The 14,683-nt window shown below is 44.8% G+C and overlaps 2 protein-coding genes across 2 annotated transcripts; both read left to right on the top strand.

Moving 5' to 3' along the window:
* Window positions 1-1,371: 1,371 nt before the first annotated feature.
* ppp1cc (protein phosphatase 1, catalytic subunit, gamma isozyme) lies at window positions 1,372-7,615 on the top strand. The gene is made up of 7 exons (XM_015971881.3): window positions 1,372-1,735; window positions 2,260-2,391; window positions 2,571-2,801; window positions 3,484-3,588; window positions 3,806-4,029; window positions 6,539-6,673; window positions 6,967-7,615. The coding sequence occupies exons 1-7, from the start codon at window positions 1,681-1,683 to the stop codon at window positions 7,054-7,056; spliced, it is 972 nt and encodes a 323-aa protein (XP_015827367.1). The 5' UTR covers window positions 1,372-1,680; the 3' UTR covers window positions 7,057-7,615.
* Window positions 7,616-7,970: 355 nt separating this feature from the next.
* On the top strand, window positions 7,971-12,538 carry pptc7a (protein phosphatase targeting COQ7 a). The gene is made up of 6 exons (XM_015971883.3): window positions 7,971-8,395; window positions 9,166-9,345; window positions 10,305-10,503; window positions 11,779-11,902; window positions 11,977-12,106; window positions 12,248-12,538. Exons 1-6 carry the CDS (start codon window positions 8,194-8,196, stop codon window positions 12,304-12,306), a joined length of 894 nt encoding a protein of 297 aa, XP_015827369.1. The 5' UTR covers window positions 7,971-8,193; the 3' UTR covers window positions 12,307-12,538.
* The last annotated feature ends 2,145 nt before the right edge of the window (window positions 12,539-14,683 follow it).

Raw genomic sequence — 14,683 nt, 5'->3', positions numbered from 1 at the left:
TAACACCATTACTAACACCAAATGGTGCAGAGATGCTGCCACCCCATTTAACCTGCATCATCTGATGAGCATACCAGTAAGACAGGATTCTCACAATAACCCCAGGGACCCCCCGTAGCTTTAACTTAATAAAAGGTTTTCTGTGGTTTACACGATCAAAAGCCTTAGAAGCATCAATAAAACACATAAGGACAGAAGAAGTTCTATTTCTATACCGGTTCACCATTTCTTTAAGTGCGTATATACACATGTCAGTACCAAGTTTTGGCTTAAAGCCAAACTGATTATCCAAGGAATTAAGGTACACAGTGATTCTATCAAATATGATTATTTCTAGATAAAACACTGGCTAGTGCAATCGGCCTATAATTATCTATACTGGTCACCTTCCCAGATTTGTTCTTAATAACTGGGACAAGCAGAATTGCCATCATTGAGTCTGGTAGTATGCCATGAATCATAAACCCTGTAAAACAAAGAGCTAAAAGGGAAGCTAGCCTTAGGCTAGTATATTTCAAATGTTCTGCACTAATGTGATCCAGACCACAAGCCTTGTTATCAGCTAGTTTGTGAATAGCTTCATGCACCTCATGGGTCGTTAAACATCTATATGTTCATCATTAATAACAGAGCCATCCTCATACCGATCACTTTTTAAACAATTTTACATTGCATAATAATGTTGTCTCCATAATGCTGCAATATTATCTTTCCCATTGATCTGCTATTTTTTAAAAGTGCATTTTAATTAATTACTCCATAATTATCTTGTAATAAGCTGATGTTCCCTTCAGATAAGAAAATATAAGTCAATCATGCAGCTTTTCTATTTCATAACGAATCAAATTCTACAGTATAATATGTAAAAAGAAACTTTCTTAATTTACATAGGTGTGTGTGTGTGTGTGTGTGTGTGTGTGTGTGTGTGTGTGTGTGTGTGTGTGTGTGTGTGTGTGTGTGTGTGTGTGTGTGTGTGTGTGTGTGTGTGTGTGTGTGTGTGTGTGTGTGTGTGTGTGTGTGTGTGTGTGTGTGCAAATTATGTATAAATTATATATTTTTTCTTTTTCTTTTTCACCCTATGACAAGGCCCAGACAGACATAAATACATTTCTGAACAGATTGCTCTTATAAGACGTCTTGATATTCCTGGTAAATGTGAATATCTGCCATGACACTTTCTGCTGCTTCTCCGTAGACATGAATGTCTGTGTGCTACCCATCGACATGTGCATATACTCCAGGTGCCACCTGCAGCTTTGTCGTGTTTATAATAATATGCTCAGGCGTTCTCACATCCAGACCAGTAGGAGGCAGCAGCGGTTTAGTTAGCAGCAGCTAGCTCTTAGCAGCTAGTTAGCAAGGTGCGGCAGCGGAAAAGGAAAACAGACTGGTCTCCTCTCCGCGCTAGCGCAGCTTACGTACATTTTTATGTCGCGGTTTTTATGAAGACGTACACTAGATTTTACTGAGAACAAATATTGCGATTTTTTTAAGTAGCTTATTATATTTTATGAATTATTAGCCAGCACGTAAACAGATACTGGGTTGATCTGAAATATTTCACGCTAAACCGGAAAATCAATATCGCTAAGACGATAGCTAATGCTAGGATAGCTAGCGGGTTAGCTCTCCGAACTGAAAGACCTACCTTTGGCTGAGTTCATTTAGTAAACGACTGCAATGGCTGATGTTGACAAACTCAACATAGACAGTATTATTCAACGTCTTTTAGAAGGCAAGTATGTTCATAAATGTTGTACATTTACACAAATTTTGACGCTTTACAAACAGGCAGCGCATTATATCATGAAACCCGTTTGCTAATGTTTTCCGTTATTATTGGTTTTACTCCCGAATTGACATCTAATGTGTTTTAATTGTAAATTTTCAATATAATCAAATGACAATGAAAGATTTGTAAAAACAGTTACTAAACTATATTAACGTAGTTGCGCATACCGGCGCTAGTCCGCCTTTGCGTGACCTATGATTTTAGCCGCTGCTGCTGGCTTTTATTCCTTCTCATCTACAGTAGATGATCTACTATTATACATATGAACATGTTTACTATATTTTAAACCAACAAAATAAACTTCGTAACGCTTGTCCCGATAGAATATAATAGTATGATGATGCATCTCGTACAAATACGTATGTTACTTCCTACATTTCCAAACAAATACTGCATCAGGCACTGCTGACAAAGCAGCAATAGTTATGTTGTTTTTTTGCTGACTGATGTTTGTGTTTTCTCTGCAGTCAGAGGAGCAAAGCCTGGGAAGAATGTGCAGTTGCAGGAGAATGAGATTCGTGGATTGTGCCTGAAGTCCAGGGAGATTTTTCTCAGTCAACCCATTCTTCTGGAGCTGGAGGCCCCTCTCAAAATATGTGGTTAGTAAAAACCATCATTTTTTTATTTACTGTTGCTTATTAATAAACGTTTTTCTCTTCGAGCTAGATTCTACCAATTACATAAATGTCAACATTTGATTCCAAAGTTAAAAGCTTGCTTGTCCAGTTTTTGCAGGTGCATTATTTATTTATTTATTGCTGTTTGTTTTGTTTTGCAGGTGACATTCATGGGCAATACTATGACCTGCTGAGGCTGTTTGAGTATGGAGGCTTTCCTCCAGAGAGCAACTACCTGTTTCTGGGCGACTATGTGGACAGGGGGAAGCAGTCTTTGGAAACCATCTGTCTTCTGCTGGCCTACAAAATCAAATACCCAGAGAACTTCTTCCTGCTGAGGGGAAACCATGAGTGTGCTTCAATCAACAGAATATACGGTTTCTATGATGAGTGTGAGCAGCTTGCCATTTAATTGTGTCACTGTTTGGTCTCTTGTGTGAACTTGCAGCAGCTTTCATGTTGTTAAACGTTTACCCCGGGTTTCCACGGGAGCCGTCAGCAGCACGTTACTGCAGCAGCACGTCTTGCTCGCGTAAGCTGCTGCTTGGCCCTTCCCACGAGACGCGAAGCAGCAGGGGAGCAGCTGTCACCGACAGAGCACGAAGTCACACGAGTGACTTCGTCAGTAAACACAACAACAAGCAGGAGAAAACTACAACATGGTTTGGGTTTTATGTTCTGTCCGTTTTATAATGGCCAATACGGACCTGAAAACAAAGGAGACCGCTAGCTAGGTGATAACTTCTCATGGGGACGCACAGTTAGTAACCTTTTTTAAAAGTAAAGCAACCGGAAGGCAGTACGTTCTTTATTCTGAAAATCTCTGTAGCTTCTCTCCTTTTCCGCGTCAGATTTCCTGTCTTTCCTTCCCCAAAAATGTCGAACTTGACCCGTTTCAGAGGCGTCGCGCGTAGAAAATAGAACTGGCGCGTAAAGGCTGCGACATGCTGCTCCTGAGACGCGGCCGACTCGCGCTGCTGACGGCTCCTGTGGAAAGCCGGGGTTAGTGAAAACTTGAATTTTTGTTGCTGTTGTGCCTTCAAAATAAAAGCATAACTATTTGTCTTGTTTTAGGTAAACGAAGGTACAACATCAAACTCTGGAAGACCTTCACGGATTGTTTTAATTGCCTCCCTATTGCTGCCATTGTGGATGAAAAGATATTTTGCTGTCATGGAGGTGTGTTTTGTCTTTAACAGAATATTGATGTTTAATCAGAACGTTTATGTTGCCTAGTGGAAAGCAGCTCGTCAGAAGAGGCTTGGCTTTGACGTCAGCCGTTCTTATTTGTCATTGTGAAATGATGTTGACTGGTGTTTGCAGCGACCCATGTGAAGTAGGTCTGACCTCTGTATCAGTTTGTTTGTTTGTACAACTGCTGTGTTGTTGCTTTCAGGACTGTCACCTGACCTTCAGTCGATGGAGCAGATCAGACGCATCATGCGGCCCACGGACGTGCCTGACCAGGGCCTCCTGTGTGATCTGCTTTGGTCCGATCCAGACAAAGATGTTTTGGGCTGGGGCGAGAATGACAGGGGGGTCTCGTTCACCTTCGGCTCAGAGGTGGTTGCCAAGTTTCTGCACAAGCATGACCTCGATCTGATCTGCCGTGCTCATCAGGTAACTGTGCTCACACGGTGGTGCATGGACATCGCGTCCTGTGCTGGCAAACTGTAGACTAAAGAGGAGGCCAGGTGCTCTTCTTACATTATGATCCCGGTGGGAAAGGAGGATTGTTCCTCTCAAATGGAGGGAATAGAAGCTAGCTCTCATTCACTCCTCCATGAAGGTCCTGATAATGTAAACAGAGAAGCATAAAACAGGATGTTAGCTGCAGACTGAAACAGATCCTGTTCAACTCATCCGCTGATTAATGTGTTTATGTAAGAACACACATAGTAGTGTTGTGTTTAGATCAGTCATATGGCTGAAGCCTGCACCTACATGCATGCCTCTCTGTCAGCCAGATGCTAAATGGTGGAGAGTTTTAATATTTCTGTGGGTTTTTTTTTAGTATTTGGTCTTTTTTCTTGTTTCAGATCATTCAGAGCGTGGACTCAGTTAAAAGACAGGAGGGTTTTATGTGAAAATAAGACTTATTTTCTTCTTCAGCATCTAAAATCAAGAACCGTTTCAGAAGTTTATCGTTTGTAATATTAGTATTTGAATACTCAAGCCACATCACATAAAGCAGACCTGCCCAACCTGTACGCATTTTGCGTAGCCAATTTGGCATCTATCTACGCTGGTACGACTCACCCCTCTAAACTACGCAAAAAGCTAACGATACGTGAGTTGAGTTCTGTGGCAAACATACGCGTGTGGTACTCATGTCTGACAACACGACTCAGCGGCGTGGGGAAGTTTAAGCCAATCATCGTAGAACAGCAGAGAAAAGCTATCCTGCCTAACCAATAGCGTAACAGCCCCGCCCTGCTTCGTACTGACCGCTGCTCCTCTCTCCCTCCGGTTCGCCACTCGCTGCAGCTCTGGTAAGGTAAACTGTGTTTGTGTGTGTGGGCCTGCGTGTGTGTGTGTGTGTCAGCGGGCCGGACTGGCTGTCTTTTGGTGAATGCGAACGCGTAACGTTACTTTCACTGTTGAATATTCAAGCCAACATCCGAGTGAAAAAAAACTAAAAATGTGCGACTAAAGAGAAAGCAGCAGGTGTGTGTGTGTGTGTGTGTGTGTGTGTGTGTGTGTGTGTGTGTGTGTGTGTGTGTGTGTGTGTGTGTGTGTGTGTGTGTGTGTGTGTGTTTTTGCCTTTATCCATGAAGATAGATTTAGCCTGTATTATAAGGAGGAATGTGATTATTTATACAGTTTAAACTTGCAGCCATTATTATTTTTCACAGCTCGTTTTGCAACTCATGCTATGGCAGATGAGGGAAAAGCAGGCAGGGAGGGGTTGGTTAGCAGACCTGCCAAAAAGAAGAGGGTCCAAGTGTCTCAGAAGTTTTTGTCCAAATATCAACACCTCACCGTGCATTTAGCACAATCTGCAGTTATGATGTGGACATGAGCCACCAGGGAGCTGCAGGTAATTAGTAAATTAGCCCTGGTGATGTGTGCATATGTGCTTTAAGCCAATTTAATATTGCAATTAACAAAATAAATAATTACCATTAATATAATTGTTTTTTTAATTGATTTGTATTGAAATAATTTAATGCAAGTAACTTGTATAAGCACAAATATTATATAAGGAAACTTTAGAGTTTTACTGTTTAATATTAAAATACATGACACTTTGGAGTCAGGTCAGACTGTAAAAATGTCTATAACCTTACTCGTCAAAATAAGAACTATGAACAACAACTGCTAACACTAGCATACAAAGTCCGAGACGGTACGGCTCCCATCTACCTGAATCCTCTTGCAAAGGCTTACGTCTCGGCCCGGCCGCTCCGGTCATCACAGGATCGTCGGCTAGCAGTGCCTACACCACGCTCAGGACAATCCAGACTCTTCTCATGCATCGTTCCACAAATGTGGAATGACCTTCCAAGCACTACCAGAACAGGGGCTTCCTTTTCAATTTTCAAGAAACTCCTGAAGACCCTGCTCTTCAGAGAGCATCTTCTAAACTAACACCCTCCCTGCACCCGCCCCCCCTCTCTACTGTCCACTCCTTGTTCCCTCCTCTCCATGACTGATGTCAAGTTGTTGTTGTTGTTGTTGTTAGCCTCAAGGGCAACATGCCGATTATCACTTGTAAGTCGCTTTGGACAAAAGCGTCTGCTAAATACATAAACATAATTGTGCGCGCGTGTGTGTGTGTGTGTGTGTGTGTGTGTGTGTGTGTGTGTGTGTGTGTGTGTGTGTGTGTGTGTGTGTGTGTGTGTGTGTGTGTGTGTGTAAAAGTTTTCATCCAGTGAATGGGGAGATTACAGCGTGAAAAGCAGCGGAGTTGCAAAAGTCTGCAAAAAAACCGCCGCACAAGTGGTACTCAAAAATTTTGACACGGTTGGCAGGTCTGCATAAAGTACAAGCCCATTAATGTTGTCTGGCCTGAATTGGTTTTCTAGGAAGAACTCTTTAAACCATGAGAAATATCATAAAGCTTTGTAATGTTTAAGCTGAGGCTCTTTGAGGAGTGACATCGTCATTTTTTGTTTTATCGTGGCAGGTTGTTGAAGACGGCTACGAGTTTTTTGCAAAGAGGCAGCTCGTCACTTTGTTCTCAGCACCAAACTACTGTGGGGAGTTTGACAACGCCGGTGCCATGATGAGCGTGGATGAGACACTCATGTGCTCCTTTCAGGTAGTGTGTCTGTGTTTGTAAGTATAGGAGGTTTGTTCTCATTTGGCTCTCTGGCTTACAGGAGGAGCCTACAGGAGAAACGCCGTATGGTAATTCAGTCACATCACATTTGGTTTGAACTCATTAAAATTGAAGCTAAATATATTCTTGAAGCTAAAGACTGGAATATTATTTAGTGGCAGGTCTACCTTTACACAAATGCTTGAAAAAAGTCTGATAAGAGACACGTTTAACAACATTACTCAGTTCCTGGGTTATACCTGAACATAACAGGTTTGACTTTTTCTGTTCAGATTTTGAAACCAGCTGAGAAGAAGAAACCCAACGGCAGCCGTCCTGTGACTCCCCCCCGCAACATGGTCACCAAGCAGGCTAAGAAGTGAGGGGCTGAGTGGAGGACTAGTTGCCAGGGTCTGCTTTTGTCTTCTGCATTTGAGGAATTGGTTATTCTACACGCTGCCAATATTGAAAAAGTGTCCACTCCTACTAGATGAAAGCAAAATATTTATTGTTTTTTTTTTCCACAGGGGCAAAATCAATATGTCACCATGAAAATCCTCAGGTGTTTTGCACTCCATTTTGCAGCTAGTCTTTACCACACATGACTGTTCAATCAGGAAAAGCATAATAAATACAGCTACTTATGCACAGGAATGCCTTGTTTGAAGCTGTGCACAACTTTTCAATTTGTTTCGTGTGTCATTCCTTTGTTTATTCTCCCTCACAGTTTGTAATTGTTAACGGATATAAAAGTATGAAGAAAGTCGGACGTCGGTTTTCTTCAGCGAACTTTATTGACATTTAATTTTCTCAGTGTTCTAGAGAATTGACTACACACTTATCACATTTTTAAACGAGTCTTGTGCTCAATTAAATGAATAAACAAGAACTCTTGTAATGTCTAAACCTTTCTAATAAACTTTAAGTGTATTTTTGGGGGGAGCTGGTGTCTGGATGTCTCTTTCTGCAACTTTTTTTCCCCTCAACATCAAACAGCCCTGAAACCTTAATCTAAAAGGATGTTTCCATGAACGTCCACAAGAGGGAGATCACCGGGGATACAAAGCACGTTACTGGTCGGTCGTTTTGTTACTGGTTGTAATGGTTTTGAGTCCAAAACATTTTATTCGTTTTTCTTTTTTGTATGGTATCCTGTGTGTGTCGAGCTCAATTATAGCAGACTGGAGGCCTTCCTGTTGGGTAACGGGGCTGAACGTTGTTTGTCCTTATTAGGAAACGTTGTTTTGGTAACGTCTGACGTCAGAGGAGTCATAAGACCGTAGTCGGTGCGGAGCGTGGCGCGAGGCCACAGCAACCTCAGGCGCCAGCATGGCCGCTCACCACCCGCCGTTACAGCTAAAGCGTGGTGTTTTCTTTGGGTTCCTGTTTCACTAGAAGAGCCGGTGTTCGAGTGTCCGGTCAGCCCGGCTCCATACCGCGCTGCCCGCCAACACTACGTGGTGGTTCCGGCGACGCGGCTAGCTTGGCCGGCTGGTTTGTGCGGAGTTGGTGCGTAGGGGATGTTGTCGGTGCTGTCCTACGGTCGACTGGTCGCCAGAGCTGTCATCGGTGGACTTTCTCAGACTGACAGTCGCGACTACAGCCTGGTGACGGCGAGCTGCGGCTTCGGTAAAGACTTCCGCAAAGGCATCCTGAAGAAAGGGATGTGTTATGGGGACGACGCGTGTTTCATCGCCCGCCACAGGTCTGCTGATGTTCTCGGTAAGAGTCTTACTCTGGCAGCAATGGCACGTGAGGTCAAGGGTCACCTCTGGCCAGACGGGAGGAACACGAGGTTAAACATGACCTGATTTATGACCCACAGCATCACTGCTTTATTCTGTAGCCTGTTCTGAGAACCATGCTGTAAAATAAGGACTGATCTAAATCCAAACCAAGGTCCTGAAGGCAGTTTGTCATAGGATGAGTTAGTCTGTTTAAATACACACTCACACAGGTTATTGCCCTACTAGGTTATTATTGAAATGGTGAGCAGAGCTGTCCTCTCAGGATGAGGTCATGCTCTGGGCTCTCCTTGTATGGTCAGCAGAACAAATCCTGGGACAAACTATCTTCGCAGGGAAATCTTTGATCCTGTACGAAACCCACTTTCAGCAAAGCATCATAACATTATGGATTTAGTAACTTTATATTTGGAGGTTTGCATAATTGTAACTAACTTTTGCAGCCTCCTGACCAGGACTGCCTTGAAAAGGAGGTTTTTAATCTCAGTGGGACCTTCCTGGTTAAATAAAGAATAAATACAATAAAATAAATGCACCCAGGTCAACATGAACAGGAAGAAATGAACAGACAAATCAGTTCTGCAGGATTTATAGTCATCCAGCATGCTTATGACTGCATTGTAGCTTCTGTTTAAGTCTGATGGTTTATATGTGTGATGTCAACGCCTGGCTCTGTGATGGGGCAGCGTTGTAGTAGTGATGAAGGTCGTTACATAGAGCAGATGATGCATCGCCTGTGTGCTGCAGGAGTTGCAGATGGAGTGGGAGGCTGGAGGGACTATGGTGTGGATCCGTCGCAGTTCTCCGGTACTCTGATGAAGACGTGTGAGAGGCTGGTGAAGGAGGGACGCTTTGTCCCCAGCAGCCCTGTTGGAGTCCTGACAGCCGGCTACTACGAGCTGCTGCAGAACAAAGTGCCACTACTGGGTGAGTGAATACCCTGGAGAGGAATTATGAAGATTGAGATGTAAAAATGGATTTCTGTGTTTGTACAGCACACACACACACACACACACACACACACACACACACACACACACACACACACACACACACACACACACACACACACACACACACACATCAAACGGGTTGCTGTGGAGGAGACCCTCAGGGTTCCACTTTTAAACCTGTTCTGGTGGCTGCACAGAGGTCTTAACGTCCAGAACCAGTTTATAAAGTCCTGGGAATGTCCCAGTGCGTCCCTTTCCTCTTCCCAGCTGCCCCCCCCCCCCCCCCCCAACATAGCACACAGTGAAGGAACAATTCCACCTTTTAGTTCTTTTTAAAATACAGAAAGGTTTTATTTACCTGCAGCGTTTCGTTTGCAGCCACAGGTAAACCTGTGTTTTAAAAAGAACTTAAAGATGGAATTAGAATTTCAACACAGCAAGAACACACCAAAGATGTTTAGTGAAGGAACAAGTTTGGATCTGATCCTTCCCAGACCCTCGGTACTTTTCCATGGAGATCTCACGCGTGCAGCCAGGAAAACCAAAACGTGTTCCGGAGTTTATACGGCAGAAGGAATGTTCTTCAGACTGCCGTGTTTGTAATTGTTTTGCTGCTGAGGAGCAAAACCACCGAGGCTGAAGAGTGAGTCATGGTGTGTGAGGGGTTTTGAAGTCTGGTCCCATAGAGCATATTTTGGCTTGCTGGATGAATCACCAGCTGGGTGTGGCCTCACGCTGTCCGCCTCGTGTTCCCCCTTCATCACAGATGTTGAAGCAGTTTCTGAACCTGTTTATTCCTCTTAAAGAACGTGCATGTAGTTGGTGTTTTGCATTATTGTAAATGACCAAATAGAGAAATTCCTGGCCTGCTGCAGAGAAACGACTAATGCTTGAAGCCTCTTTCTAAAGACTGCTATTAAATCCTGTCTGCAGGAAGCAGCACGGCCTGCATTGTGATTTTGGACCGGCAGAGTCACCAGCTGCACACGGCTAACCTGGGAGACTCCGGTTTCCTGGTGGTTCGCGGTGGGGAGGTGGTGCACCGCTCAGACGAGCAGCAGCACTATTTCAACACGCCCTTCCAGCTGTCCATCGCCCCCCCTGAGGCCGAGGGAGCCGTTCTCAGTGACAGGTGAGTCCTGCAACAGGAAGCTCAGACAGATCCGACTCCAGCTGTGGAGACGGTGACGGCTCAGGTGGGCTCTTTAAAGAGTGATTTCCTCCTTCGTTCATGCGAAGCTGCCCTGGCTCAATGGCAGTTTAAGCCCCAGACTTGTTCCTTTACACCACGTCTGCATGGTTTTAACTCCACTGGAAGGTTTGAAATCTCTGGTGGGTAAATGCAGCTGCCCTGTGGAACGACCCATCCATCCTGTTCACATAAAAGCCATAATCAATCCTCCTCCGTGCTTCAGATGAAGAGTGTGGGTGTGTGTTTGTGTCCTCGAGTTAATGTTCGGTCTTATCTTCTCTAGTTTTAATCTGACTGAGTCTTTTTCATTTGTTAGCTAGCCGTTGGGTGTTTGCTAAAACCCGTCTGGAGCTTCCTGGTGTGCGTAGCCCAGGCTGCTAGGATACAGCTTCACACATACCAGGAGATTACATGGAATAGGACGCTCTTGTCATGTGTGTGTCCCCGTTCGGTGGGTCAGGGGCCATGTGCTGCAGTGTCCCGTTGCTTTGGCATGCCGAGCAGCAGCGTAGACGTCGGAGTAGCTCGGGATGTTAGCCAAGCTTTCCCTCTTTCTCAGGGCAAGGTCTGTGTGGACTTATGGTGACAGTCAGCCCTGCTGCAGCCACCTTCACCTCCTCAGCTGTGGTCTGGGTTTGTTTTAGAAGAACTGGTGGGATGTGAGTCATGGATGCAGGTGAGCTGCACGTCACAGCTGGAGTACAAAGATTTTTATTTTGGTGTATTTGAGTTTGTTTTTTTTTTCCCATCCATTAAACTGCAGGATTATTTAGTTAAGCCTACAGGGCCAGGGTCAAACAACAGTCCTCCATCATGAGGACGTGTGACATGGGTTAGGGTTTAGTGACATGAGGTCATAAACAGCGGGGTCATTTTAAATAATTCATGCTCAGCCGGTGCCGTCTCTGTGTGAGCTGCAGCTTTTGCTGCACAGGACATGATGTTCCTAGGAGCTTTGGCTCAGCGCGTCCTGATCCAGTCCAGACACTTAGTAGTGGGGGGGGTCTTCCAAGAAGCAAACGCAGAGCAGATCGGTTCCTCCCTCCACGTGTTTGTAGATCTGCTTTCACGATTTTCCATCCAGGTGTTCGGTGACGTTCCTGTAAGAGGAAGTGGAGACAAGTGGGAAAGTTTAAGGGGCTCTGTGAGATCCCAGGTTTCATAGATTTCTCCCCCCCCCCCCCCCCCCCCTCCACTTGTGACTTGTGTCTGCAGCCCCGATGCAGCAGACAGCTCCTCCTTTGACGTGCAGCTGGGTGACATCATCCTCACCGCCACTGACGGGCTGTTTGACAACATGCCTGATTATATGATCCTGCAGGAGCTTAAGAAGCTGAAGGTGAGCCACGGACAAGCTCTCTGCTGCGGGGAAATGAGGATGGAGATTTGATGCTTCTGTTTTCTTCTCATCAGAACTCAAACTACGAGAGCATTCAGCAGACGGCCCGCAGCATCGCAGAACAAGCCCACGTGCTGGCATACGACCCCAACTACATGTCCCCTTTTGCACAGTATGCCTGTGATTATGGGCTGAATGTGAGAGGTCAGTGATGTCACTCATGGTTACCATACCTAATGTGATGTGAGGCTGCTTCCTGTTTGTGTGCTGTTGTCATGGCAACAAAGAGAGACACAAATATGCTTATGAGTGTGTAATTTATTTCGTGTGTGTGTGTGTGTGCAGGAGGAAAGCCAGATGACATCACAGTATTGCTGTCCATTGTGGCAGAATACACCGACTAGACGTGGAGGAGGACGTCTGCCTCCTTAAGAGATGAGCTGCCTTCAGTCCTGCTGGTCAGGATGTAACAGCTGATGCTTCCAGTACATCCGCAGGATTCAGTCGCTCATCCCAGAGACGACCAGCATCTGGTTCCTTTTGCATTGCAGACCTGTGTGCTGAGGTCCATCAGGTCTGCAGGAGAGGAGCGTGAGTGGTGCTCCTGAGGGGCATCAGGGGTCCGAGCCAGCAGAAGAGAACAGGACTTGGTCTGTCATGTGTGAGGGGAGGGTGCAGAGTTGGTAAAGGTGTGTGTGTGTGTGTGTGTGTGTGTGTGTGTGTGTGTGTGTGTGTGTGTGTGTGTGTGTGTGTGTGTGTGTGTGTGTGTGTGTGTGTGTGTGTGTGTGTGTGTGTGTGTGTGTGTGTGTGTGTGTGTGTGTGTGTGTGTGTGTGTGTGTGTGTGTGTGTGTGTGTCAGCCTGAAATGCACAAAGCTAAGGAGCAGATCGAAAAATAAGAGCTCAGCATGACAGAGGATGGTCATGTGACCAGATCCATGCGAATGTTCTTCGAGTACGAGATGTCAAAGTTATGTTCTTGGCCCGTCTGCTGTAGACTTCCAGAGACGGGCGAACGCTTCAGGAAGCAGCAGGTTTTTGCACTCGGCCCTCTCTCCCCGTGTCTGTAGGGATGTGTGTTAGCTTTAGCTGTGCTAGCTTTACAACGTGCCTTGTAGGGGGGGGGGGGGTGATACTGGCAGAGTCTGCCACCCCAGCTGGCTGGGCCAGGTATGGAGCACAGAGGCTGAGTAGTTGAGGAGTAGTGATGAAGCCATCCCAATTCAGTTAACAACCTTACCAGTAAGGACTGGAGAACCAGAGCTCCCAGTGACACCAGTCGTGTCATTTTTAAAGTCCTGAGTGACGGGGCTGCCTCGATACTAAGCTGTTGCTCCAGTCACCTGGTACTGCTGTAGGCGACCTGCTTCCTGACCCCCACCAACACGTCCTGCTTCTGTTCTCCATCCTCCAGACCAAGTCACGACTTGTAAATAAGATGTACAGTTCACCTGAGGACAAATGTAAATCTGTACCATATTTAAATAAAGACAAGTATTTATTATAATTATGGTTTTCCTATTCATTGCTGTAACACCTGTCAAACACGACCTGCAACTGGTTGCAGGTTCAAATCCCAGCTGCAGCCTGCGACCCTAGCTGTGTGGGCTTGGATTTTTGATAAACGATACGTGACCCGCATTGAGCCCATGTCCCTCCTGAGGTGGCGTGTCTGTAGAATCCCCAACCCCGCTGTGAGGCTCCTCACTATTCCGACGTGTTCCTCCTGGTTTAGGAAAATCCCGTTTGGATGAATTAGGATCCCGGATTTAGATCTGAGTTGGTCTGTAGTAGCGTCCACCCCCTGTGTGACACGGGTACTCAGTCCAGGTTCATGAGGACTGAGAGGAAAACCACAAAGTTGTGACTTTCAAAATAAAATGTAAGCAATATGAGGACTAAAAGGCTAACACCACCTTCATTATCACTGCTGCTTGACAGCATTCTAGTCTCATTCTCGTGATCGTGTTGTTTGACGGTGGCTTGATATCAACTTTGGAAAATGAAATGGAGACAAAAACAAACCAGAGCTAAAAGTGATGGCTGATGACGTCAATGATGAAGATGAAAACTGCCAAATGTTCCTTATTAAACGCTTAAATGGGCAAATTCTACTAAAACTGTGGTACTTTCAACAATTCCTTTTAATTTCTTTCTGAATTGAATATTTATTTTGATTTAGTTTTTTTTACTGTAGGCCTTTGTCAAATAACTTTAGTGTAGAAGAGAACAAATTTGATAACTTAAGACAAAAAAATTAACCTTTAACGAGAAGCCCCGTTATTAGACTCAGATACTACCTTTCTCTTTCTGCAGCGCCACAGTCAGCCGTACAGGTGATTGTTCTCATGCTCCTTTGACAGGATGATTTTTATGAGTGTGTTTTCATTAACCTTTTGCCTTTTTGTAAAAACTAATTATGCATCTCAGTTCAGCGAGTTAGGTCAAATATGTAAACATGTTTATTGGTCGGTTGGCTTAGAATTTACCTCAGTGGGATAAAAAGTGTGTGTGTGTGTGTGTGTGTGTGGTGGGGTCAGAACTGTAGAAAGAGAATTGCGACACGCTTTGAACTCGTCGACTCGCAGTCACGTGGTTCATGGAGCGGCGTATGGTGGGACAAATCACAAAAATTGAATATTGTCACATTTCCCCTGGCATTTTTGGTAATCATTGAATATTAATATATTATATTTTATGTCCTAATTCCTTCACAAAGTAGCCTATTTATTTATTTTTTTCCAAGCATTTATAGGAAGACAGACACACCCGTGACTGTTCTA

This window comes from Nothobranchius furzeri, chromosome 17 (assembly GCF_043380555.1).
Source record: "Nothobranchius furzeri strain GRZ-AD chromosome 17, NfurGRZ-RIMD1, whole genome shotgun sequence".
In the NCBI taxonomy this organism is placed as follows: domain Eukaryota; kingdom Metazoa; phylum Chordata; class Actinopteri; order Cyprinodontiformes; family Nothobranchiidae; genus Nothobranchius; species Nothobranchius furzeri.
The sequence above is the reverse complement of the archived record's forward strand: the minus strand, read 5'-3'. Positions and strand labels throughout refer to the sequence as shown.